The sequence below is a fragment of the Pleurodeles waltl genome, chromosome 12 (assembly GCF_031143425.1).
Source record: "Pleurodeles waltl isolate 20211129_DDA chromosome 12, aPleWal1.hap1.20221129, whole genome shotgun sequence".
Classification (NCBI taxonomy): Eukaryota; Metazoa; Chordata; class Amphibia; order Caudata; family Salamandridae; genus Pleurodeles; species Pleurodeles waltl.
In genome coordinates, this window is record NC_090451.1 from 14,488,013 (window position 1) to 14,515,975 (window position 27,963).

General features: G+C 58.0%; 1 protein-coding gene across 1 annotated transcript; it reads right to left on the bottom strand.

Moving 5' to 3' along the window:
- Positions 1-6,611: 6,611 nt before the first annotated feature.
- On the bottom strand, positions 6,612-7,568 carry LOC138267018 (zonadhesin-like). The gene has a single exon (XM_069215866.1). It carries the CDS (start codon positions 7,566-7,568, stop codon positions 6,612-6,614), a length of 957 nt encoding a protein of 318 aa, XP_069071967.1.
- Positions 7,569-27,963: the final 20,395 nt, after the last annotated feature.

Here is a 27,963-nt window from a genome sequence, read left to right on the forward strand (position 1 = left end):
CGCCTTGTACTCCAGAGGACTGCCCTGCTGCCTGAGGCTCGGCTTGTTTCACAGAGGACTGCCCTGCTGCCTGAGGCTCGCCTTGTACTCCAGTGGACTGCCCTGCTGCCTGAGGCTCGGCTTGTACTCCAGAGGACTGCCCTGCTGCCTGAGGCTCAGCTTGTACTCCAGAGGACTGCCCTGCTGCCTGAGGCTCGGCTTGTTTCACAGAGGACTGCCCTGCTGCTTGATGCCCGCCTTGTACTCCAGTGGACTGCCGTGCTGCCTGAGGCCCGCCTTGTACTCCAGTGGACTGCCCTGCTGCCTGAGGCCTGCCTTTTTCTGTAGAGGACAGCCCTGCTTCTTGATGCCCGCCTTGTTCTTTGGAGAACTGCCCTGCTTCTTGACTCCTACCTTTTTACTTGAAAGGAAGAGGGCTATCTCCTTGAACCCAGGTCTACCAGAGTGACTCTGATGGTCAGGCAGCTGACCTCCTGTTCTGAGCTACAGAAACACAGCAAGCTTCAGGGAACTCCTTGCAACTGTCCAGCTGACCTGCTGCAATTGGCCTTGCCCAGACCTGCAAATGGACATGTCTGGACCTGCAAATGGACCTGCCTGAGCCCTGCTGGCCTTTGCTGGAGTGAGTTCCCGATCCCCAAGAGGTGCCTCCCCAGGTCCTGGACCCTCGGTTACAATTCGATAGTTGAGCTCCCCTAGTGAAATCCTGGGCTCTGAAATCTGTCCGCACGACCTTTTCAGCGGGACTGACCTAGTCCCTGGATCTGGCCTGTATTGTGATCAGCCTGAACTTGTGACTTTGTCCTGGTCTAGTGACCAGATGACCACAGTTAGAGCTTTCTGGGTCTTGGCGCTATTTTTACTTAAACATTTCGAATAGAATATCCCTGACTGGAGTTGTGCCATTTTGGTCTCATTTTATTTAAGATTACTCTATACTCTAAATTGGTTTGGGTTTTTTCCTTGTGGTGAGTTTTCACTTCATCACTGTTTGTGTGGCTGCATAAATACTTAATTCAGCGCCTCTGATTCACTCCCGGCTACTTTTATGCCAGCCCATCAGAGGGCTGAGCACAGGTTAATTCACTGACTTTTGTGGTTCACCCTGCAAGGGATTGTGGTTGTTGCTTGAGAAGGGTTTTCACCGCACTCAACCAAAAACTACATTTTTTACAGTATCCGTCATTCAAAAAGCACCTACTACCCCAGGTCGCTAGAAGAGGCTCGACAATCTGCTCGTCAAGAACGATATAGCTTAGAAACAATGCTATCAAAAAAGCCTTGACCAGACCCCCGTTTGGCAATTCACTGGAGTACCAGACAGCACCCCTCTTCTGAATGTGGCCCTATCTGTAAGCTTTACTCACAGAACTATTAGATTTCTCATCCCAGCGTCTTCTTTTTAATAAAAGCATGATGCAATAACCATTTGTTAAGATCTGCACAGGGCTCCCAACAGTGTCAATTGCCCATGAGGGCAATCTGTGAGGATTGTTATAAGAGCCCTCCCCACCATACCTGCAGGGCTGTGGGCAATGTGGGACCAGGAAAAATCATTGCTATTCACAGCCTCCTGTTAAACACTGCCGGTGATGAATGATATATCCTTCATCTAACTCTGCTGCCGTTTGCTTTAGCATTGCACAGGGTGGGGGTACTACTGCATACAGTTGAAGTGTGGCTGGAAGGTGGACGCTGAGGCACTGTATGCCCTCAACACAACACAAAATATGGAACACATGAAACATTTGCTGTCTAATCTTCAGGAAGAATTCATGCAGATGGATGCCACGAGGATAGAGTGCTCACAGGACGAATAGCTGGAGACACAGAGAAGCGTGTCATGAAACATGCCTTCTGTATTAGATGCCCACAAAATATGATGCACCGTGTGTGTTTTGGAGATAGATGCTGTACAAATGTGAAAAGCCTCAGGTGAAAGAAACAGAAACATAAAGCATAGTATGTATTGTGTGTGTGGGTGTTGTGTGTGTGTGACATTCACAAAAAAACGATGCTGTGTGTGTTTGACAAGTCATACAAATGCATAAAGCTCGTTGTGTGGGAGCAAAGAGCGCCCTACGCATGAAATGCCTGAAACAATCAAAAATGTGGCACCAACTTCTGAGATGCTCACAAAATCCAGCCGGGGAAATACACAGAATCAGAGGAATGTAGGTGATGCTCGGTTAATAGGCAAATCTAAGGTCTTTTATGGAGCCAGCCTTCATTCATAGAATAAGTTGAAACTTTCTCGTGGCAGGTATTCTTTTTTTAAAGGCACTCTAAGGTTGGTAACAGTTCTCTAAAGGTTTGCACTTGGTACAGTCTGAATGTGTTGTAGTGAAAAAAATATTTTTGAAAGCACTGTAACCATGTAAACGTTGAGAAAAAAGTTGGAACTTTAGATGCAACATAGCACAGAGAGAGTAAACCTGGCATCATATCTAGCAAGGGATGACACCGGTCATGCCTTTCTCTGCACATACCACATTTGGCAGACTTGTGCCTATGCACACAGGCATGCCCTTTAGTACATAGGTGTGTGTCTGAGGTCAAGCATAGGTTTTTGGAGTGGAAGGGTACGTTCTGTACAAAAACTGCTTTAACATAGTTTAATATTCTATAAAGTGTTGTACATCGTAAAGTTTCAAAGGTTTAGAGAGAAAAAAACTGTACTCATTCTTTTTGCCTGTCTCAAGGAGGTGTACATTTTTGGCATACATTTGGATCTACCTTTTTTAAGTAAATAAGGCTGTGCCCCAAAAACTATGGATGGTTGCATGGGAATGCCCATGTACAACCACATGGAACGTACCCTTATCGCGCAGTAGTGCTTAACTCTACTTTTCTTTATGCTACGCACCTGGACATCTAGACTGCCACTTGACTGTGGCTTCCAGGACCTACTTAATGCAGGCTGCAGCGCAAGAGCGCAGTGGACATGTGCAGCGGACGTGCCACTAGCGCGCCTTGTCTGCACCTGGACCACACCCTGCGCCATAACCCTTGGCCCTCCCTCCCCCGAAGACACACCATCACCGAGCTCTACATCCTTGACCCTGGATGCCGCAAGAGACAATGCCACCACGCTGACCCACGTTAGGACCGTTCACCTGCACCCACTGCCACTTCACCTGCCACGCCACACACCAGCCCACCAACCAGCTCCATCCCAAACACACCACCTCAACAAAAACACCAACCCGCATGCACACTTCTCCACACACGCTCACTATTCCACCAAATTATGGGACCTCATCGCCACCCTCGCACCCAACATCGTCTTCATCACTAAAACCTGCTCAACCCCACATCTCCCCCAGAGACTGCCACAGCGATCCCTGATGGATATAAAGTCACTCACTAGGACAGCACCAGCAAGCCGGGAGGAGAAACAGCCATCATCCACCAAGATACTATACAGTGCATCACCACCACCGACACCACCACCACCCCAATGGAACATCTCAACTTCAGCTCCACCTGGGTGACAAAACAACCATCTGAGGCACCCTTGCATACCGACCCCCTTGGCCTGCGCTCCAGCTTCTGCAACACCATTGCACACTTTATTGTGCCCCCTGCCTTAGACTCCAAGGACTACATCTTCCTTGGTGACCTAAATTTCCACATCAATGACCCCCAACAACAACACCACTGCACACCTCCTCAACAGTATGAGCAGCTTTGGATTCACCCAGTTCATGCACAACCCTACACACACTGCAGAACACACCCTGGACCCCATTTTCATCTCCAGCAACCGCGCCATATACAGCCATGTCAAAGAACTCACGTGGACCGATCACTCCATTGTTCACTTCAGCCTTTCCAGCCCCTGCACCTCCACTCCCAAGATGACCAGCGCCCCCTACCAGAGGTGCAACAACATCTCAGAGACCAACTGGGCAGATGCCTTCAACATCTCCAACCCCACTACCGCCACCAGCCTCGAACAGGAGGTGAAAAACTTCAACACCTGGATCACCAATTGCGCCGACTGCATCGTCCCCATCAACAGCATCATCCAGAGAAAATCTTCCAAAAAGGCTAGCTTATGCACCCAGGAACTCAGAACAGAGAAACGAGATAGCAAACAGCTGAAGAGGAGATGACGCTCCAGCAAGGCCCCATCCGACAGAGCAACCTTCACGACCTCCCTCAACCTCACCACTGCCTGCCGAGGGCAACAACGAAGACAGTCCTTGCTGCACACATCAGACCAGCGCCAACAACCCCAAGGAACCTTTCAACATCGTTAAGGCATTCTCCAACCCAGCTGCCAGCGAAAACAACATCACACCCTTACAGGTGCTGTGCGACAACCTCGCCCTCTTCTTACATGACAAGATTGCAACCATCTACAGAAACTTCAAATCCCAACCCACACCTACGGACTTCCTTGACAGATACGGCACCACTGTAACTGATACGAACCACACACTGACCACCTGGAACATCCTCTCTACCCAGGAGTCACCTCCACCATGAAATCAATGAACTCGGGAGCTCCCTCAGACCCATGCCCGCACTGCATCTTCAACCTTAGAAACCAAAGGATCAGCCAGGAACTCACCCCCCTGCTCAACACCTCTATCACCACAGCAACATTTCCTGATGCCTGGAAAGACGCCGAACTCAGATCACTACTCAAAAACCCGCTCCACCGACCCCAGCGAACTCAAAAACTACGGGCCAATTTTCCTGCTCCCATTCCCAGCAGAGGTACTGGGAAAGATGATCAACTCATGACATCCCCAGAGCAGTACCAGCTACTCGATGCCTCCCAGCGCAGCTTCCGCAGCAATCACAGCATCGAACCTGCCCTGATCACAGCCACCAATGACATCCAAACCCTGCGTGAAGGAGGAGAAACAGCAGCTTTCAACCTTTTCGACCTCTCAGCAGCCTTCGACACCGTATTCCACCTCATGCTGATTGAAAGACTCCACCACATCGGCATCCAAGGGGACACGCTCAGATGGATCATCCAAAGAGCAACTGCCTGCAGCTGAGCACAGACAAGACGAAAGTACTGATCTTTGGTAACAGCAGCAACACATGGAGCGACTCCTGGTGCTCATCAGACTTAGACCTGTACCCATTCCCTCTGTCCACAACAGAAACCTCGGCATCATCATTGAGAACAAACTAACCATGAAATCACAGATCAGCGCTGTTTCCCCTGCCTGCTTCCTCACTTTGCACATGCTACATAAGACCCTCAAGTGGCTACCTCGACACACAAAACGCACCATGACACAGGCCCTCAATACCAGCCGACGGGACTACAGCAGCACCCTCTCCATAGGAAGCACCACAACCTCCTACGGACATCACAGAACGTCGCAGCCAGACTCGTCCTCGGTCTTCCCCAATGAACCCACATCACACCCCACCACAGGCAACTCCATTGGCTCCCCGTGCAGAAGAGATGCCAATTCAAGCTGCTGACCTCCGCACACTACCTTAACCACCGCCTCAACTTCCACCAACCGTCGAGAAGACAACACTCTGCCTCCCTTTCCCTTGCCCATACTCCTGCATCGACTGAAGGAGGAGTGGAGGACGCTCCTTCTCTCACATCGCAGCAAAAACCTGGAGCATCTTCCCCACGCACCTCCGAACCACCGCCTCACTTCAGGAATTCTGAAGGGTCCTCAAGACCTTGCTGTCTGAATGATCCTCCGGGACCTGCAAGCGCCTGGATATCGGTTGATTAGCCTCGCTGAATAAGTCCTGATGGTTTCATTCACTCACTAGGTAACTTTGCAATGCAAATCAGGATGTGTTTAAAAGTAAATTCCAGCATAACACTTGGTTTGTGTCACTTTTTGTTGCACAAACCTTGTGAGAAAGTTGAGTAAACTTCCCCGTGAGTCTCTGTTCATTCTTTCAGTCTCTCTTATACTGTGTGCAGCCAGTAATGCATTTTGACATTGTCCTGTATAGTGCTTGCATTCTCAGGCTGGGACTTCATAGATCTATAAACACACACGCCACTAGTCCCCAGTGCACCAAGCGGTTATACATACCGATATCTGAAGTAATCGTATTACCTAGAGTTGTAGAAGTGGCCAGCCACTGACAGCTCAAGCAGGCTTGATCCTGAAGCCTGGCTCAGATCACAAGACGCGCTTTCACATGGCTTCTGCCTGCCACCCTCACTCTGCCCTCATGCACAGAAGGTAGTAACGAAACATCATCATGTGAGGTAAAAAAAGAGACAAATAAATACTAATTTAGTGTCTGATTTGTATGAAGTGAAACCAGAAAACTTGGATTAATCATGGCTGCCCCGCTTAACCAAATTGTGTGAACTTGGGCACAAGTTTTATTTCGCTCATGTTATTCTTCTTCAGTATTGTATATGAAAGCACCTTTAGATGCCTGAGTTCAGAGGAGCAGTTGCACAAAAGCAGTTGTTTCTTTTACTAGATAATAATTTCGCTCTATTCATAAGAGTGTGGATTGCATGAAGGTCTCACATCACATGACACCAGTCAGGACAAGAATGGTTCTAAGTTCATGTGGAGAAACTATCACTTTTAATAAATACTTCTCAGTGAAGTGCTATAAAATGACATATTGATGTAAAAACCTCCACGTTAATGAAATACACCTTTTTGAATTTTGAAGAGGATTTCTAAGTGATGTTTGGTGTGATTTTCATGGCAAACATTTTCAGGGCTCAGCTGTGCACGGGCTCTAGGACCCAGGCCCGGGTCATTGGTTGGCTCGCCCGGGTCATTCGTTGGCTCGCCCGGGTCATTGGTTGGCTTGCCCGGGTCATTGGTTGGCTCGCCCGGGTCATTCGTTGGCTCGCCCGGGTCATTGGTTGGCTCGCCCGGGTCATTCGTTGGCTCGCCCGGGTCATTGGTTGGCTCGCCCGGGTCATTGGTTGGCTCGCCCGGGTCATTGGTTGGCTCGCCCGGGTCATTCGTTGGCTCGCCCGGGTCATTCGTTGGCTCGCCCGGGTCATTCGTTGGCTCGCCCGGGTCATTGGTTGGCTCGCCCGGGTCATTGGTTGGCTCGCCCGGGTCATTGGTTGGCTCGCCCGGGTCATTCGTTGGCTCGCCCGGGTCATTGGTTGGCTCGCCCGGGTCATTCGTTGGCTCGCCCGGGTCATTGGTTGGCTCGCCCGGGTCATTGGTTGGCTCGCCCGGGTCATTGGTTGGCTCGCCCGGGTCATTGGTTGGCTCGCCCGTGTCATTGGTTGGCTCGCCCGGGTCATTCGTTGGCTCGCCCGGGTCATTGGTTGGCTCGCCCGGGTCATTGGTTGGCTCGCCCGGGTCATTGGTTGGCTCGCCCGGGTCATTCGTTGGCTCGCCCGGGTCATTGGTTGGCTCGCCCGGGTCATTGGTTGGCTCGCCCGGGTCATTCGTTGGCTCGCCCGGGTCATTGGTTGGCTCGCCCGGGTCATTGGTTGGCTCGCCCGGGTCATTGGTTGGCTCGCCCGGGTCATTGGTTGGCTCGCCCGGGTCATTGGTTGGCTCGCCCGGGTCATTCGTTGGCTCGCCCATATCCACGTCAACCAGCTCAGCTTTACTCTCAGAGCAATGCATGTCCCACAGGTCAGTTTATCTTGCGTTTAGTTTTCATTTAAGGCGGCTGCTGTTATATTCTACATGCAGTTATTGCCACAGTCAGGGCCACTGGGGTTATGTGGCAGGAGGGGCGTAATTATGTGGCAGTGCTGACTAAATTATGCAGCAGTAAAAAGCAAATTGTGCTGCATAATATGGCGCTTGTTGTGACGGTATTGCTTCATTATACTGCCCTTTGTACACATCCCAACACTCTGGGCAAAGGGTTCACCCCATTAGTGCCAATTTGATGCTGAATAACATATGATGTGAAGGCTCCAACCTTCAGAGGTGCACACCTAGTGCTTCAAGCAGGTGAGAGGCCTTCACATTCCCCCAATCACCCCCAACCATCTCCGGTAGAAGGACCATGTGACGCGCCTACAGTGCTATGGGCCTGTAGCGCCTAGAGCACCCTCTGCTAAACGCAACAATTACCTGGAACGAGAAGAGGCCATGGACACAGAGGGCCGGGCCATTAAGGAAAATAATGTGTAGAACCCCATGACAGAACAGAACTTTTCATTAAAGATTCTGTTTAAATGCCATATGTAATAAATGTCTTCAAGGCACTAAGAAAATAAAAGAAGTTATTAACATACGTATGCTGTCCTGCATATTTATGCAGCAGTTCCTTGGCCCTCACAAGGGTTAGCAGGTACTTTGAAATGCCTGTATAATGCAATGTAACGGGCGTGCTCAGGTACACTTAAGGGAACGTGCACAAGCTTTCCCTGCGGAGGTCAAGGTGTCCCAGCGCTTTGCAGTGTTTGTCAGCGGGTGAAAGCTCTGCTAACGGAGCCTTCACCCCAGTGCATCTGTGCACCCCGGAAGCGGACTGAAGAGAGAGCGCGAGAAGCAATGCAAAGGCCTCGGCTGACCAGTGCAGAGCCGGAGTCCGGCACACGGACCAGGTGACCCCTCTGTGCCACGGAAGCCGCAGCATCCGGCCACAGCACGGGGGGCGGCGGGCAGGGGTCCCAGGCACCTGGGTGCAGGAAGGGCCCGGCTGCATCTCACTCAGCAGCCCCTTCAACTCAATCCATAGTCCAGTCCCTGCGCCTTCAATGCACCGAAAAACAAATGCAGTTTGACCGGGAACCATAGGTGACCATGGACTGGAGGTCTGACCAGGTATCCTGGACTAGAGGTGACCAGGCATCCTGGACCAGAGGTGACCGGGCATCGTGGACCAGAGGTGAGTGTGGACCAGAGGTGACCGGGCATCGTGGACCAGAGCTGACCGGGCATCGTGGACCAGAGGTGAGTGTGGACTAGAGGTGACCGCGCATCGTGGACCAGAGGTGATTGTGGACCAGAGGTGACCGGGCATCGTGGACCAGAGGTGAGTGTGGACTAGAGGTGACCGGGCATCGTGGACCAGAGGTGATTGTGGACCAGAGGTGACCGAGCATCGTGGACCAGAGGTGAGTGTGGACCAGAGGTGACCGGGCATCGTGGACCAGAGCTGACCGGGCATCGTGGACCAGAGGTGAGTGTGGACTAGAGGTGACCGCGCATCGTGGACCAGAGGTGATTGTGGACCAGAGGTGACCGGGCATCGTGGACCAGAGGTGAGTGTGGACTAGAGGTGACCGGGCATCGTGGACCAGAGGTGATTGTGGACCAGAGGTGACCGAGCATCGTGGACCAGAGGTGAGTGTGGACCAGAGGTGACCAGGCATCGTGCACCAGAGGTGACCGGGCATCGTGGACCAGAGGTGACCGGGCATCGTGAACCAGAGGTGAGTGTGGACCAGAGGTGACCAGGTATCCTAGACTAGAGGTGACCAGGCATCCTGGACCAGAGGTGACCGGGCATCGTGGACCAGAGATGAGTGTGGACCAGAGGTGACCAGGCATCGTGGACCAGAGGTGAGTGTGGACCAGAGGTGACCGAGCATCGTGGACCAGAGGTGATTGTGGACCAGAGGTGACCAGGCATCGTGAACCAGAGGTGAGTGTGGACCAGAGGTGACCAGGCATCGTGGACCAGAGGTGAGTGTGGACCAGAGGTGACCGAGCATCGTGGACCAGAGGTGATTGTGGACCAGAGGTGACCGGGCATCGTGGACCAGAGGTGACCGGGCATCGTGAACCAGAGGTGAGTGTGGACCAGAGGTGACCAGGCATCCTGGACCAGAGGTGACCGGGCATCGTGGACCAGAGGTGAGTGTGGACTAGAGGTGACCGGGCATCGTGGACCAGAGGTGAGTGTGGACCAGAGGTGACCAGGCATCGTGGACCAGAGGTGAGTGTGGACCAGAGGTGACCGAGCATCGTGGACCAGAGGTGATTGTGGACCAGAGGTGACCAGGCATCGTGAACCAGAGGTGATTGTGGACCAGAGGTGACCGGGCATCGTGGACCAGAGGTGAGTGTGGACTAGAGGTGACCAGGCATCGTGGACCAGAGGTGACCGGGCATCGTGAACCAGAGGTGAGTGTGGACCAGAGTTGACCGGGCATCGTGAACCAGAGGTGAGTGTGGACCAGAGGTGACCAGGCACCGTGGACCAGAGGTGAGTGTGGACCAGAGGTGACCGAGCATCGTGGACCAGAGGTGATTGTGGACCAGAGGTGACCGGGCATCGTGGACCAGAGGTCAGTGTGGACTAGAGGTGACCGGGCATCGTGGACCAGAGGTGATTGTGGACCAGAGGTGACCGAGCATCGTGGACCAGAGGTGAGTGTGGACCAGAGTTGACCGGGCATCGTGAACCAGAGGTGAGTGTGGACCAGAGGTGACCAGGCACCGTGGACCAGAGGTGAGTGTGGACCAGAGGTGACCGAGCATCGTGGACCAGAGGTGATTGTGGACCAGAGGTGACCGGGCATCGTGGACCAGAGGTCAGTGTGGACCAGAGGTGACCGAGCATCGTGGACCAGAGGTGATTGTGGACCAGAGGTGACCAGGCATCGTGGACCGGAGGTGACAAGGCATCCTGGACCAGAGGTGACCAGGCATCGTGGACCAGAGGTGAGTGTGGACCAGAGGTGACCGAGCATCGTGGACCAGAGGTGATTGTGGACCAGAGGTAACCGGGCATCGTGGACCAGAGGTGAGTGTGGACCAGAGGTGACCGAGCATCGTGGACCAGAGGTGATTGTGGACCAGAGGTGACCAGGCATCGTGAACCAGAGGTGATTGTGGACCAGAGGTGACCGGGAATCGTGGACCAGAGGTGAGTGTGGACTAGAGGTGACCGGGCATCATGGACCAGAGGTGACCGGGCATCGTGGACCAGAGGTGAGTGTGGACTAGAGGTGACCGGGCACCGTGGACCAGAGGTGAGTGTGGACTAGAGGTGACCGGGCACCGTGGACCAGAGGTGAGTGTGGACTAGAGGTGACCGGGCATCGTGGACCAGAGGTGACCGGGCATCGTGGACCAGAGGTGAGTGTGGACTAGAGGTGACCGGGCACCGTGGACCAGAGGTGACCGGGCATCGTGGACCAGAGGTGAGTGTGGACCAGAGGTGACCGGGCATCGTGAACCAGAGGTGAGTGTGAACTAGAGGTGACCGGGCATCGTGGACCAGAGGTGACCGGGCATCGTGGACCAGAGGTGAGTGTGGACCAGAGGTGACCGGGCATCGTGGACCAGAGGTGAGTGTGAACTAGAGGTGACCGGGCATCGTGGACCAGAGGTGAGTGTGAACTAGAGGTCACCGGGCATCGTGGACCAGAGGTGAGTGTGAACTAGAGGTGAGCAGGCATCGTGGACCAGAGGTGAGTGTGGACCAGAGGTGACCGGGCATCGTGGACCAGAGGTGAGTGTGAACTAGAGGTGACCGGGCATCGTGGACCAGAGGTGAGTGTGAACTAGAGGTGAGCAGGCATCGTGGACCAGAGGTGATTGTGGACCAGAGGTGACCGAGCATCGTGGACCAGAGGTGAGTGTGGACCAGAGGTGACCGGGCATCGTGAACCAGAGGTGATTGTGGACCAGAGGTGACCGGGCATCGTGGACCAGAGGTGATTGTGGACCAGAGGTGACCGGGTATCGTGGACCAGAGGTGAGTGTGGACCAGAGGTGACCGGGCATCGTGAATCAGAGGTGATTGTGGACCAGAGGTGACCGGGCATCGTGAACCAGAGGTGAGTGTGGACCAGAGGTGACCTGGCATCGTGAACCAGAGGTGAGTGTGGACCAGAGGTGACCAGGCACCGTGGACCAGAGGTGAGTGTGGACCAGAGGTGACCGAGCATCGTGGACCAGAGGTGAGTGTGGACCAGAGGTGACCGGGCATCGTGGACCAGAGGTGAGTGTGGACTAGAGGTGACCGGGCATCGTGGACCAGAGGTGACCGGGCATCGTGAACCAGAGGTGAGTGTGGACCAGAGGTGACCAGGCATCGTGGACCAGAGGTGATTGTGGACCAGAGGTGACCGGGCACCGTGGACCAGAGGTGAGTGTGGACCAGAGGTGACCGGGCACCGTGGACCAGAGGTGATTGTGGACCAGAGGTGACCGGGCATCGTGGACCAGAGGTGATTGTGGACCAGAGGTGACCGGGCATCGTGGACCAGAGGTGACCATGGACCAGAGGTAACCTGGCACGTGGATCAGAGGTGAACTTGGACTAGAGGTGACCGGGCACCGTGGACCAGAGGTGAGTGTGGACCAGAGGTGACGAGGCACCGTGGACCAGAGGTGACCAGGCATCGTGGACCAGAGGTGAGTGTGGACCAGAGGTGACCAGGCATCGTGGACCAGAGGTGAGTGTGGACCAGAGGTGACCAGGCATCGTGAACCAGAGGTGATGGTGGACCAGAGGTGACCGGGCATCGTGCACCAGAGGTGAGTGTGGACCAGAGGTGACCGGGCATCGTGGACCAGAGGTGAGTGTGGACCAGAGGTGACCGGGCATCGTGCACCAGAGGTGAGTGTGGACCAGAGGTGACCGGGCATCGTGGACCAGAGGTGAGTGTGGACCAGAGGTGACCGGGCATCGTGAACCAGAGGTGAGTGTGGACCAGAGGTGACCGGGCACCGTGGACCAGAGGTGAGTGTGGACCAGAGGTGACCGAGCACTGTGGACCAGAGGTGAGTGTGGACCAGAGGTGACCAGGCATCGTGGACCAGAGGTGAGTGTGGACCAGAGGTGACCGGGCACCGTGGACCAGAGGTGATTGTGGACCAGAGGTGACCGAGCATCGTGCACCAGAGGTGAGTGTGGACCAGAGGTGACCGGGCATCGTGCACCAGAGGTGAGTGTGGACCAGAGGTGACCGGGCATCGTGGACCAGAGGTGATTGTGGACCAGAGGTGACCGGGCATCGTGAACCAGAGGTGAGTGTGGACCAGAGATGACCGGGCATCGTGGACCAGAGGTTACCAGGCATCGTGGACCAGAGGTGACCGGGCACCGTGGACCAGAGGTGAGTGTGGACCAGAGGTGACCGGGCATCGTGGACCAGAGGTGAGTGTGGACCAGAGGTGACCGGGTATCGTGGACCAGAGGTGAGTGTGGACCAGAGGTGACCAGGCACTGGAGGTCTGACCAGGTATCCTGGACTAGAGGTGACCAGGCATCGTGGACCAGAGGTGACCAGGCATCGTGGACCAGAGGTGATTGTGGACCAGAGGTGACCGAGCATCGTGGACCAGAGGTGATTGTGGACCAGAGGTGACCGGGCATCGAGGACCAGAGGTGAGTGTGGACCAGAGGTGACCAGGCATCGTGGACCAGAGGTGACCAGGCATCGTGGACCAGAGGTGACCAGGCATCGTGGACCAGAGGTGAGTGTGGACCAGAGGTGATTGTGGACCAGAGGTGACCGGGCATCGTGGACCAGAGGTGATTGTGGACCAGAGGTGACCGGGCATCGTGGACCAGAGGTGAGTGTGGACCAGAGGTGACCGGGCATCGTGGACCAGAGGTGATTGTGGACCAGAGGTGACCGGGCATCGTGGACCAGATGTGATTGTGGACCAGAGGTGACCAGGCATCGTGGACCAGAGGTGAGTGTGGACCAGAGGTGACCGGGCATCGTGGACCAGAGGTGACCAGGCATCGTGGACCAGAGGTGACCAGGCATCGTGGACCAGAGGTGATTGTGGACCAGAGGTGACCGAGCATCGTGGACCAGAGGTGATTGTGGACCAGAGGTGACCGGGCATCGTGGACCAGAGGTGAGTGTGGACCAGAGGTGACCGGGCACCGTGGACCAGAGGTGACCGGGCATCGTGGACCAGAGGTCATTGGGCATCGTGAACCAGAGGTGACCGGGCATCGTGAACCAGAGGTGAGCGTGGACCAGAGGTGACCGCGCACCGTGGACCAGAGGTGACCATGGACTGGAGGTCTGACCAGGTATCCTGGACTAGAGGTGACCAGGCATCGTGGACCAGAGGTGATCGGGCATCGTGGACCAGAGGTGACCGGGCATCGTGAACCAGAGGTGAGTGTGGACCAGAGGTGACCGGGCATCGTGAACCAGAGGTGAGTGTGGACCAGAGGTGACCGGGCATTGTGAACCAGAGGTGAGTGTGGACTAGAGGTGACCGGTCATCGTGAACCAGAGGTGAGTGTGGACCAGAGGTGACTGGGCATCGTGAACCAGAGGTGAGTGTGGACCAGAGGTGACCGGGCATCGTGGACCAGAGGTGAGTGTGGACCAGAGGTGACCAGGCACCGTGGACCAGAGGTGAGTGTGGACCAGAGGTGACCGAGCATCGTGGACCAGAGGTGATTGTGGACCAGAGGTGACCGGGCATCGTGGACCAGAGGTGAGTGTGGACTAGAGGTGACCGGGCATCGTGGACCAGAGGTGAGTGTGGACCAGAGGTGACTGAGCATCGTGGACCAGAGGTGATTGTGGACCACAGGTGACCGGGCATCGTGGACCAGAGGTGAGTGTGGACCACAGGTGACCGGGCATCGTGAACCAGAGATGAGTGTGGACCAGAGGTGACCAGGCATCGTGGACCAGAGGTGAGTGTGGACCAGAGGTGACCGGGCACCGTGGACCAGAGGTGATTGTGGACCAGAGGTGACCGGGCATCGTGGACCAGAGGTGAGTGTGGACCAGAGGTGACCGGGCATCGTGGACCAGAGGTGATTGTGGACCAGAGGTGACCGGGCATCGTGGACCAGAGGTGACCATGGACCAGAGGGAACCTGGCACCGTGGATCAGAGGTGAACTTGGACTAGAGGTGACCGGGCACCGTGGACCAGAGGTGAGTGTGGACCAGAGGTGACAAGGCACCGTGGACCAGACGTGACCAGGCATCGTGGACCAGAGGTGAGTGTGGACCAGCGGTGACCAGGCATCGTGGACCAGAGGTGAGTGTGGACCAGAGGTGACCAGGCATCGTGAACCAGAGGTGATTGTGGACCAGAGGTGACCGGGCATCGTGCACCAGAGGTGAGTGTGGACCAGAGGTGACCGGGCATCGTGGACCAGAGGTGAGTGTGGACCAGAGGTGACCGGGCATCGTGGACCAGAGGTGAGTGTGGACCAGAGGTGACCGGGCATCGTGAACCAGAGGTGAGTGTGGACCAGAGGTGACCGGGCACCGTGGACCAGAGGTGAGTGTGGACCAGAGGTGACCGAACATCGTGGACCAGAGGTGAGTGTGGACCAGAGGTGACCAGGCATCGTGGACCAGAGGTGAGTGTGGACCAGAGGTGACCGGGCACCGTGGACCAGAGGTGATTGTGGACCAGAGGTGACCAAGCATCGTGCAGCAGAGGTGAGTGTGGACCAGAGGTGACCGGGCACCGTGGACCAGAGGTAATTGTGGACCAGAGGTGACCGAGCATCGTGCACCAGAGGTGAGTGTGGACCAGAGGTGACCGGGCATCGTGCACCAGAGGTGAGTGTGGACCAGAGGTGACCGGGCATCGTGGACCAGAGGTGATTGTGGACCAGAGGTGACCGGGCATCGTGAACCAGAGGTGAGTGTGGACCAGAGGTGACCGGGCATCGTGGACCAGAGGTGACCAGGCATCGTGGACCAGAGGTGACCGGGCACCGTGGACCAGAGGTGAGTGTGGACCAGAGGTGACCGGGCATCGTGGACCAGAGGTGAGTGTGGACCAGAGGTGACCGGGTATTGTGGACCAGAGGTGATTGTGGACCAGAGGTGACCAGGCACTGGAGGTCTGACCAGGTATCCTGGACTAGAGGTGACTAGGCATCGTGGACCAGAGGTGACCAGGCATCGTGGACCAGAGGTGATTTTGGACCAGAGGTGACCGAGCATCGTGGACCAGAGGTGATTGTGGACCAGAGGTGACCGGGCATCGAGGACCAGAGGTGAGTGTGGACCAGAGGTGACCAGGCATCGTGGACCAGAGGTGACCAGGCATCGTGGACCAGAGGTGACCAGGCATCGTGGACCAGAGGTGAGTGTGGACCAGAGGTGATTGTGGACCAGAGGTGACCGGGCATCGTGGACCAGAGGTGATTGTGGACCAGAGGTGACCGGGCATCGTGGACCAGAGGTGAGTGTGGACCAGAGGTGACCGGGCATCGTGGACCAGAGGTGATTGTGGACCAGAGGTGACCGGGCATCGTGGACCAGAGGTGATTGTGGACCAGAGGTGACCAGGCATCGTGGACCAGAGGTGAGTGTGGACCAGAGGTGACCGGGCATCGTGGACCAGAGGTGACCAGGCATCGTGGACCAGAGGTGACCAGGCATCGTGGACCAGAGGTGATTGTGGACCAGAGGTGACCGAGCATCGTGGACCAGAGGTGATTGTGGACCAGAGGTGACCGGGCATCGTGGACCAGAGGTGAGTGTGGACCAGAGGTGACCGGGCACCGTGGACCAGAGGTGACCGGGCATCGTGGACCAGAGGTCATTGGGCATCGTGAACCAGAGGTGACCGGGCATCGTGAACCAGAGGTGAGTGTGGACCAGAGGTGACCGCGCACCGTGGACCAGAGGTGACCATGGACTGGAGGTCTGACCAGGTATCCTGGACTAGAGGTGACCAGGCATCGTGGACCAGAGGTGATCGGGCATAGTGGACCAGAGGTGACCGGGCATCGTGAACCAGAGGTGAATGTGGACCAGAGGTGACCGGGCATCGTGAACCAGAGGTGAGTGTGGACCAGAGGTGACCGGGCATTGTGAACCAGAGGTGAGTGTGGACTAGAGGTGACCGGGCATCGTGAACCAGAGGTGAGTGTGGACCAGAGGTGTCCGGGCATCGTGAACCAGAGGTGAGTGTGGACCAGAGGTGACCGGGCATCGTGGACCAGAGGTGAGTGTGGACCAGAGGTGACCAGGCACCGTGGACCAGAGGTGAGTGTGGACCAGAGGTGACCGAGCATCGTGGACCAGAGGTGATTGTGGACCAGAGGTGACCGGGCATCGTGGACCAGAGGTGAGTGTGGACTAGAGGTGACCAGGCATCGTGGACCAGAGGTGAGTGTGGACCAGAGGTGACTGAGCATCGTGGACCAGAGGTGATTGTGGACCACAGGTGACCGGGCATCGTGGACCAGAGGTGAGTGTGGACCAGAGGTGACCGGGCATCGTGGACCAGAGGTGACCGGGCATCGTGAACCAGAGATGAGTGTGGACCAGAGGTGACCAGGCATCGTGGACCAGAGGTGATTGTGGACCAGAGGTGACCGGGCACCGTGGACCAGAGGTGAGTGTGGACCAGAGGTGACCGGGCACCGTGGACCAGAGGTGATTGTGGACCAGAGGTGACCGGGCATCGTGGACCAGAGGTGAGTGTGGACCAGAGGTGACCGGGCATCGTGGACCAGAGGTGATTGTGGACCAGAGGTGACCGGGCATCGTGGACCAGAGGTGACCATGGACCAGAGGGAACCTGGCACCGTGGATCAGAGGTGAACTTGGACTAGAGGTGACCGGGCACCGTGGACCAGAGGTGAGTGTGGACCAGAGGTGACAAGGCACCGTGGACCAGACGTGACCAGGCATCGTGGACCAGAGGTGAGTGTGGACCAGCGGTGACCAGGCATCGTGGACCAGAGGTGAGTGTGGACCAGAGGTGACCAGGCATCGTGAACCAGAGGTGATTGTGGACCAGAGGTGACCGGGCATCGTGCACCAGAGGTGAGTGTGGACCAGAGGTGACCGGGCATCGTGGACCAGAGGTGAGTGTGGACCAGAGGTGACCGGGCATCGTGGACCAGAGGTGAGTGTGGACCAGAGGTGACCGGGCATCGTGAACCAGAGGTGAGTGTGGACCAGAGGTGACCGGGCACCGTGGACCAGAGGTGAGTGTGGACCAGAGGTGACCGAGCATCGTGGACCAGAGGTGAGTGTGGACCAGAGGTGACCAGGCATCGTGGACCAGAGGTGAGTGTGGACCAGAGGTGACCGGGCACCGTGGACCAGAGGTGATTGTGGACCAGAGGTGACCAAGCATCGTGCAGCAGAGGTGAGTGTGGACCAGAGGTGACCGGGCATCGTGCACCAGAGGTGAGTGTGGACCAGAGGTGACCGGGCATCGTGGACCAGAGGTGATTGTGGACCAGAGGTGACCGGGCATCGTGGACCAGAGGTGATTGTGGACCAGAGGTGACCGGGCATCGTGAACCAGAGGTGAGTGTGGACCAGGGGTGACCGGGCATCGTGGACCAGAGGTGACCAGGCATCGTGGACCAGAGGTGACCGGGCACCGTGGACCAGAGGTGAGTGTGGACCAGAGGTGACCGGGCATCGTGGACCAGAGGTGAGTGTGGACCAGAGGTGACCGGGTATCGTGGACCAGAGGTGAGTGTGGACCAGAGGTGACCAGGCACTGGAGGTCTGACCAGGTATCCTGGACTAGAGGTGACCAGGCATTGTGGACCAGAGGTGACCAGGCATCGTGGACCAGAGGTGAGTGTGGACCAGAGGTGACCGGGCATCGTGAACCAGAGGTGAGTGTGGACCAGAGGTGACCGGGCATCGTGGACCAGAGGTGACCGGGCATCGTGAACCAGAGATGAGTGTGGACCAGAGGTGACCAGGCATCGTGGACCAGAGGTGATTGTGGACCAGAGGTGACCGGGCACCGTGGACCAGAGGTGAGTGTGGACCAGAGGTGACCGGGCACCGTGGACCAGAGGTGATTGTGGACCAGAGGTGACCGGGCATCGTGGACCAGAGGTGAGTGTGGACCAGAGGTGACCGGGCATCGTGGACCAGAGGTGATTGTGGACCAGAGGTGACCGGGCATCGTGGACCAGAGGTGACCATGGACCAGAGGGAACCTGGCACCGTGGATCAGAGGTGAACTTGGACTAGAGGTGACCGGGCACCGTGGACCAGAGGTGAGTGTGGACCAGAGGTGACAAGGCACCGTGGACCAGACGTGACCAGGCATCGTGGACCAGAGGTGAGTGTGGACCAGCGGTGACCAGGCATCGTGGACCAGAGGTGAGTGTGGACCAGAGGTGACCGGGCATCGTGAACCAGAGGTGATTGTGGACCAGAGGTGACCGGGCATCGTGCACCAGAGGTGAGTGTGGACCAGAGGTGACCGGGCATCGTGGACCAGAGGTGAGTGTGGACCAGAGGTGACCGGGCATCGTGGACCAGAGGTGAGTGTGGACCAGAGGTGACCGGGCATCGTGAACCAGAGGTGAGTGTGGACCAGAGGTGACCGGGCACCGTGGACCAGAGGTGAGTGTGGACCAGAGGTGACCGAGCATCGTGGACCAGAGGTGAGTGTGGACCAGAGGTGACCAGGCATCGTGGACCAGAGGTGAGTGTGGACCAGAGGTGACCGGGCACCGTGGACCAGAGGTGATTGTGGACCAGAGGTGACCAAGCATCGTGCAGCAGAGGTGAGTGTGGACCAGAGGTGACCGGGCATCGTGCACCAGAGGTGAGTGTGGACCAGAGGTGACCGGGCATCGTGGACCAGAGGTGATTGTGGACCAGAGGTGACCGGGCATCGTGGACCAGAGGTGATTGTGGACCAGAGGTGACCGGGCATCGTGAACCAGAGGTGAGTGTGGACCAGAGGTGACCGGGCATCGTGGACCAGAGGTGACCAGGCATCGTGGACCAGAGGTGACCGGGCACCGTGGACCAGAGGTGAGTGTGGACCAGAGGTGACCGGGCATCGTGGACCAGAGGTGAGTGTGGACCAGAGGTGACCGGGTATCGTGGACCAGAGGTGAGTGTGGACCAGAGGAGACCAGGCACTGGAGGTCTGACCAGGTATCCTGGACTAGAGGTGACCAGGCATTGTGGACCAGAGGTGACCAGGCATCGTGGACCAGAGGTGATTGTGGACCAGAGGTGATTGTGGACCAGAGGTGACCGGGCATCGTGGACCAGAGGTGAGTGTGGACCAGAGGTGACCAGGCATCGTGGACCAGAGGTGAGTGTGGGCCAGAGGTGATTGTGGACCAGAGGTGACCGGGCATCGTGGACCAGAGGTGATTGTGGACCAGAGGTGACCGGGCATCATGGACCAGAGGAGAGTGTGGACCAGAGGTGACCGGGCATCGTGGACCAGAGGTGATTGTGGACCAGAGGTGAACGGGCATCGTGGACCAGAGGTGATTGTGGACCAGAGGTGACCAGGCATCATGGACCAGAGGTGATTGTGGACCAGAGGTGACCGAGCATCGTGGACCAGAGGTGATTGTGGACCAGAGGTGACCGGGCATCGTGGACCAGAGGTGAGTGTGGACCAGAGGTGACCGGGCACCGTGGACCAGAGGTGACCAGGCATCGTGGACCAGAGGTCACCGGGCATCGTGAACCATAGGTGACCGGGCATCGTGAACCAGAGGTGAGTGTGGACCAGAGGTGACCGGGCACCGTGGACCAGAGGTGACCATGGACTGGAGGTCTGACCAGGTATCCTGGACTAGAGGTGACCAGGCATCGTGGACCAGAGGTGATCGGGCATCGTGGACCAGAGGTGACCGGGCATCGTGAACCAGAGGTGAGTGTGGACCAGAGGTGACCGGGCATCGTGAACCAGAGGTGAGTGTGGACCAGAGGTGACCGGGCATCGTGAACCAGAGGTGAGTGTGGACTAGAGGTGACCGGGCATCGTGAACCAGAGGTGAGTGTGGACCAGAGGTGACCGGGCATCGTGAACCAGAGGTGAGTGTGGACCAGAGGTGACCGGGCATCGTGGACCAGAGGTGAGTGTGGACCAGAGGTGACCAGGCACCGTGGACCAGAGGTGAGTGTGGACCAGAGGTGACTGAGCATCGTGGACCAGAGGTGATTGTGGACCAGAGGTGACCGGGCATCGTGGACCAGAGGTGAGTGTGGACCAGAGGTGACCGGGCACCGTGGACCAGAGGTGATTGTGGACCAGAGGTGACCGGGCATCGTGGACCAGAGGTGAGTGTGGACCAGAGGTGACCGGGCATCGTAGACCAGAGGTGATTGTGGACCAGAGGTGACCGGGCATCGTGGACCAGAGGTGACCATGGACCAGAGGTAACCTGGCACCGTGGATCAGAGGTGAACTTGGACTAGAGGTGACCGGGCACCGTGGACCAGAGGTGAGTGTGGACCAGAGGTGACGAGGCACCGTGGACCAGACGTGACCAGGCATCGTGGACCAGAGGTGAGTGTGGACCAGAGGTGACCAGGCATCGTGGACCAGAGGTGAGTGTGGACCAGAGGTGACCAGGCATCGTGAACCAGAGGTGATTGTGGACCAGAGGTGACCGGGCATCGTGCACCAGAGGTGAGTGTGGACCAGAGGTGACCGGGCATCGTGGACCAGAGGTGAGTGTGGACCAGAGGTGACCGGGCATCGTGCACCAGAGGTGAGTGTGGACCAGAGGTGACCGGGCATCGTGGACCAGAGGTGAATGTGGACCAGAGGTGACCGGGCATCGTAAGCCAGAGGTGAGAGTGGACCAGAGGTGACCGGGCACCGTGGACCAGAGGTGAGTGTGGACCAGAGGTGACGGAGCATCGTGGATCAGAGGTGAGTGTGGACCAGAGGTGACCAGGCATCGTGGACCAGAGGTGAGTGTGGACCAGAGGTGACCGGGCACCGTGGACCAGAGGTGATTGTGGACCAGAGTTGACCAAGCGTCGTGCACCAGAGGTGAGTGTGGACCAGAGGTGACCGGGCATCGTGCACCAGAGGTGAGTGTGGACCAGAGGTGACTGGGCATCGTGGACCAGAGGTGATTGTGGACCAGAGGTGACCGGGCATCGTGAACCAGAGGTGAGTGTGGACCAGAGGTGACCGGGCATCGTGGACCAGAGGTGACCAGGCATCGTGGACCAGAGGTGACCGGGCACCGTGGACCAGAGGTGAGTGTGGACCAGAGGTGACCGGGCATCGTGGACCAGAGGTGAGTGTGGACCAGAGGTGACCGGGTATCGTGGACCAGAGGTGAGTGTGGACCAGAGGTGACCAGGCACTGGAGGTCTGACCAGGTATCCTGGACTAGAGGTGACCAGGCATCGTGGACCAGAGGTGACCAGGCATCGTGGACCAGAGGTGATTGTGGACCAGAGGTGACCGAGCATCGTGGACCAGAGGTGATTGTGGACCAGAGGTGACCAGGCATCGTGGACCAGAGGTGAGAGTGGACCAGAGGTGACCGGGCATCGTGGACCAGAGGTGAGTGTGGACCAGAGGTGACCAGGCATCGTGGACCAGAGGTGAACAGGCATCGTGGACCAGAGGTGAGTGTGGACCAGAGGTGATTGTGGACCAGAGGTGACCGGGCATCGTGGACCAGAGGTGATTGTGGACCAGAGGTGACCGGGCATCGTGGACCAGAGGTGATTGTGGACCAGAGGTGACCAGGCATCGTGGACCAGAGGTGAGAGTGGACCAGAGGTGACCGGGCATCGTGGACCAGAGGTGACCAGGCATCGTGGACCAGAGGTGACCAGGCATCGTGGACCAGAGGTGATTGTGGACCAGAGGTGACGAGCATCGTGGACCAGAGGTGATTGTGGACCAGAGGTGACCGGGCATCGTGGACCAGAGGTGAGTGTGGACCAGAGGTGACCGGGCACCGTGGACCAGAGGTGACCAGGCATCGTGGACCAGAGGTGACCGGGCATCGTGAACCAGAGGTGACCGGGCATCGTGAACCAGAGGTGAGTGTGGACCAGAGATGAGTGTGGACCAGAGGTGACCGGGCATCGTGGACCAGAGGTGAGTGTGGACTAGAGGTGACCGGGCACCGTGGACCAGAGGTGACCATGGACTGGTGGTCTGACCAGGTATCCTGGACTAGAGGTGACCAGGCATCGTGGACCAGAGGTGACCGGGCATCGTGGACCAGAGGTGACCAGGCATCGTGGACCAGAGGTGACCAGGCATCGTGGACCAGAGGTGATTGTGGACCAGAGGTGACGAGCATCGTGGACCAGAGGTGATTGTGGACCAGAGGTGACCGGGCATCGTGGACCAGAGGTGAGTGTGGACCAGAGGTGACCGGGCACCGTGGACCAGAGGTGACCAGGCATCGTGGACCAGAGGTGACCGGGCATCGTGAACCAGAGGTGACCGGGCATCGTGAACCAGAGGTGAGTGTGGACCAGAGATGAGTGTGGACCAGAGGTGACCGGGCATCGTGGACCAGAGGTGAGTGTGGACTAGAGGTGACCGGGCACCGTGGACCAGAGGTGACCATGGACTGGTGGTCTGACCAGGTATCCTGGACTAGAGGTGACCAGGCATCGTGGACCAGAGGTGACCGGGCATCGTGGACCAGAGGTGACCGGGCATCGTGGACCAGAGGTGATTGTGGACCAGAGGTGACCAGGCATCGTGGACCAGAGGTGACCAGACATCGTGGACCAGAGGTGACCGTGCACCATGGACCAGAAGTGGCCAGGCACCAGAGGCCTGGCTGGGCACCAGAGGCCTGACTTGGCACCATGGACCAGAGGCCTCACAGCATGGGTAACTTGAGGCCTGCGTGGGCACTGTGGACCAGCAGGCTGACCGTGTACCATTAACCAAAGGGCTCACTGCAGAGAAAACTAGAGGCCCGCCCTGGCACAATCCCCCAGAGGCCTGACCAAGCAACATAGACTGATGGCATCACTGGCACTGTTGGCCTGATTGGGCTCTGTCACGGGGAGGCCGCGAGGAGTGGGTGCCCGGCACTTCCGGCGTCACCCCTTACTGTACCAAGCACCTGCGAGGTGGGGAGAGGAGGCCCCGGAAGCGGGGGAGAGAGAGGCTGGAGAGGAGAGAGAGGGAACCAGGAGAAGGAGCGGAGAGAGAGGGAACCAAGAGAAGGAGCGGGGAGAGAGGGAACCAGGAGAAGGGGCGGAAAGAGGGAACCAGGAGAAGGAGGAGAGAGAGTGAACCAGGAGAAGGAGGAGAGAGAGGGATCCAGGAGAAAGGGCGGGGAGAGGGAACCAGGAGAAGGAGCGGGGAGAGAGGGAACCAGGCGAAGGAGCGGAGCGGAGAGAGAGGGAACCAAGAGAAGGAGCGGAGAGAGGCCACCAGAAGAAGGAGTGGGGAGAGAGGTGAACCAGGAGAAGGAGGGGAAAGAGGGGGAACCAGGAGAAGGAGGAGAGAGAGGGAACCAGGAGAAGGAGTGGAGAGAGAGGGCACCAGGAGAAGGAGCGGAGAGAGAGGGAACCAGGAGAAGGAGCGGACCGGAGAGAGGGAACCAGGAGAAGGAGCGGAGAGAGGGAACCAGGAGAAGGAGGGGAGAGAGAGGGCACCAGGAGAAGGAGCGGAGAGAGAGGGCACCAGGAGAAGGAGCGGAGAGAGAGGGAACCAGGAGAAGGAGCGGGGAGAGAGGGAACCAGGAGAAGGAGCGGGGAGAGAGGGAACCAGGAGAAGGGGCGGAAAGAGGGAACCAGGAGAAGGAGGAGAGAGAGGGAACCAGGAGAAGGAGGAGAGAGAGGGAACCAGGAGAAGGAGCGGGGAGAGAGGGAACCAGGAGAAGGAGCGGAGCGGAGAGAGAGGGAACCAAGAGAAGGAGCGGAGAGAGGGCACCAGGAGAAGGAGTGGGGAGAGAGGTGAACCAGGAGAAGGAGGGGAAAGAGGGGGAAGCAGGAGAAGGATGAGAGAGAGGGAACCAGGAGAAGGAGTGGAGAGAGAGGGCACCAGGAGAAGGAGCGGAGAGAGAGGGAACCAGGAGAAGGAGCGGAGAGAGAGGGAACCAGGAGAAGGAGCGGAGAGAGGGAACCAGGAGAAGGAGCGGAGAGAGGGAACCAAGAGAAGGAGCGGAGAGAGAGAGCACCAGGAGAAGGAGCGGAGAGAGAGGGCACCAGGAGAAGGAGCGGAGAGAGAGGGAACCAGGAGAAGGAGCGGGGAGAGAGGGAACCAGGAGAAGGAGCGGGGAGAGAGGGAACCAGGAGAAGGGGCGGAAAGAGGGAACCAGGAGAAGGAGGAGAGAGAGGGAACCAGGAGAAGGAGGAGAGAGAGGGAACCAGGAGAAGGGGCGGGGAGAGGGAACCAGGAGAAGGAGCGGGGAGAGAGGGAACCAGGAGAAGGAGCGGAGAGAGAGGGAACCAAGAGAAGGAGCGGAGAGAGAGGTGAACCAGGAGAAGGAGGGGAAAGAGGGGGAACCAGGAGAAGGAGGAGAGAGAGGGAACCAGGAGAAGGAGCGGAGAGAGAGGGAACCAGGAGAAGGAGGAGAGAGAGGGAACCAGGAGAAGGGGCGGGGAGAGGGAACCAGGAGAAGGAGGAGAGAGAGGGAACCAAGAGAAGGGGCGGGGAGAGGGAACCAGGAGAAGGAGCAGAGAGAGGGAACCAGGAGGAGCGGAGAGAGGGAACCAGGAGAAGGAGGGGAGAGAGAGGGCACCAGGAGAAGGAGCGGAGAGAGAGGGCACCAGGAGAAGGAGCGGAGAGAGAGGGAACCAGGAGAAGGAGAGGGGAGAGAGGGAACCAGGAGAAGGAGCGGGCAGAGAGGGAACCAGGAGAAGGGGCGGAAAGAGGGAACCAGGAGAAGGAGGAGAGAGAGGGAACCAGGAGAAGGAGGAGAGAGAGGGAACCAGGAGAAGGAGCGGGGAGAGAGGGAACCAGGAGAAGGAGCGGAGCGGAGAGAGAGGGAACCAAGAGAAGGAGCGGAGAGAGGGCACCAGGAGAAGGAGTGGGGAGAGAGGTGAACCAGGAGAAGGAGGGGAAAGAGGGGGAAGCAGGAGAAGGAGGAGAGAGAGGGAACCAGGAGAAGGAGTGGAGAGAGAGGGCACCAGGAGAAGGAGCGGAGAGAGAGGGAACCAGGAGAAGGAGCGGAGAGAGAGGGAACCAGGAGAAGGAGCGGAGAGAGGGAACCAGGAGAAGGAGCGGAGAGAGGGAACCAAGAGAAGGAGCGGAGAGAGAGGGCACCAGGAGAAGGAGCGGAGAGAGAGGGCACCAGGAGAAGGAGCAGAGAGAGAGGGAACCAGGAGAAGGAGCGGGGAGAGAGGGAACCAGGAGAAGGAGCGGGGAGAGAGGGAACCAGGAGAAGGGGCGGAAAGAGGGAACCAGGAGAAGGAGGAGAGAGAGGGAACCAGGAGAAGGAGGAGAGAGAGGGAACCAGGAGAAGGGGCGGGGAGAGGGAACCAGGAGAAGGAGCAGGGAGAGAGGGAACCAGGAGAAGGAGCGGAGAGAGAGGGAACCAGGAGAAGGAGCGGAGAGAGAGGGAACCAAGAGAAGGAGCGGAGAGAGAGGTGAACCAGGAGAAGGAGGGGAAAGAGGGGGAACCAGGAGAAGGAGGAGAGAGAGGGAACCAGGAGAAGGAGCGGAGAGAGAGGGAACCAGGAGAAGGAGGAGAGAGAGGGAACCAGGAGAAGGGGCGGGGAGAGGGAACCAGGAGAAGGAGCGGAGAGAGGGAACCAGGAGAAGGAGCGGGGAGAGAGGGAACCAGGAGAAGGGGCGGAAAGAGGGGGAACCAGGAGGAGGAGAGAGAGGGAACCAGGAGAAGGAGCGGAGAGAGGGCACCAGGAGAAGGAGCGGACCGGAGAGAGGGAACCAGGAGAAGGAGCGGGGAGAGAGGGCACCAGGAGAAGGGGCGGAAAGAGGGGGAACCAGGAGAAGGAGGAGAGAGAGGGCACCAGGAGAAGGAGCGGAGAGAGGGCACCAGGAGAAGGAGCGGGGAGAGAGGGAACCAGGAGAAGGAGCGGGGAGAGAGGGCACCAGGAGAACGAGCGGACAGAGGGAACCAGGAGAAGGAGCGGAGAGAGGGAACCAGGAGAAGGAGCGGGGAGAGAGGGAACCAGGAGAAGGAGCGGGGAGAGAGGGAACCAGGAGAAGGAGCGGGGAGAGAGGGAACCAGGAGAAGGAGCGGAGAGAGGGAACCAGGAGAAGGAGCGGAGAGAGGGAACCAGGAGAAGGAGCGGAGAGAGAGGGAACCAAGAGAAGGAGCGGGGAGAGAGGGAACCAGGAGAAGGGGCGGAAAGAGGGGGAACCAGGAGAAGGAGCGGAGAGAGAGGGAACCAGGAGAAGGAGCGGAGAGAGAGGGCACCAGGAGAAGGGGCGGAGAGAGAGGGAACCAGGAGAAGGAGGGGAGAGAGAGGGCACCAGGAGAAGTGGCGGAAAGAGGGGGAACCAGGAGAAGGAGCGGAGAGAGAGGGAACCAGGAGAAGGAGCGGAGAGAGGGCACCAGGAGAAGGAGCGGAGAGAGGGCACCAGGAGAAGGGGCGGAGAGAGAGTGGTAACCGAAGGGGCGGAGAGAGGGAACCAGGAGAAGGAGCGGGGAGAGAGGGCACCAGGAGAAGGGGCGGAAAGAGGGGGCACCAGGAGAAGGGCTGGGGAGAGAGTGGAACCAGGAGAAGGAGCGGACCGGAGAGAGGGAACAGGAGAAGGAGCGGAAAGAGGGAACCAGGAGAAGGGGCGGGGAGAGTGTGGAACCAGGAGAAGGAGCGGAGAGAGGGAACCAGGAGAAGGAGCGGACCGGAGAGAGGGAACCAGGAGAAGGAGCGGGGAGAGAGGGCACCAGGAGAAGGAGCGGAAAGAGGGGGAACCAGGAGAAGGAGCGGAGAGAGAGTGGAACCAGGAGAAGGAGCGGGAGACAGGGAACCAGGAGAAGGAGCGGGGAGAGAGGGAACCAGGAGAAGGAGCGGACCGGAGAGAGGGCACGGAGCGGAGAGAGGGAACCAGGAGAAGGAGCGGAGAGAGGGAACCAGGAGAAGGAGCGGAGAGAGAGTGAACCAGGAGAAGGAGCGGGGAGAGAGGGAACCAGGAGAAGGAGTGGACCGGAGAGAGGGAACCAGGAGAAGGAGCGGAGAGAGGGGGAACCAGGAGAAGGAGCGGAGAGAGAGGGAGTGAGAAAGTAGCCTCTTTCTAGCCTTGTTACCCCCACTTTTGGCCTGTTTGTGAGTGTATGTCAGGGTGTTTTCACTGTCTCACTGGGATCCTGCTAGCCAGGGCCCAGTGCTCATAGTGAAAACCCTATGTTTTCAGTATGTTTGTTATGTGTCACTGGGACCCTGCTAGCCAGGACCCCAGTGCTCATACGTTTGTGGCCTATATGTATGTGTTCCCTGTGTGGT

Excerpts from the sequence above, each read along its gene's own strand:
- LOC138267018 (XM_069215866.1), bottom strand. The coding sequence starts at position 7,568 with ATGCATTGCTCTGAGAGTAAAGCTGAGCTGGTTGACGTGGATATGGGC.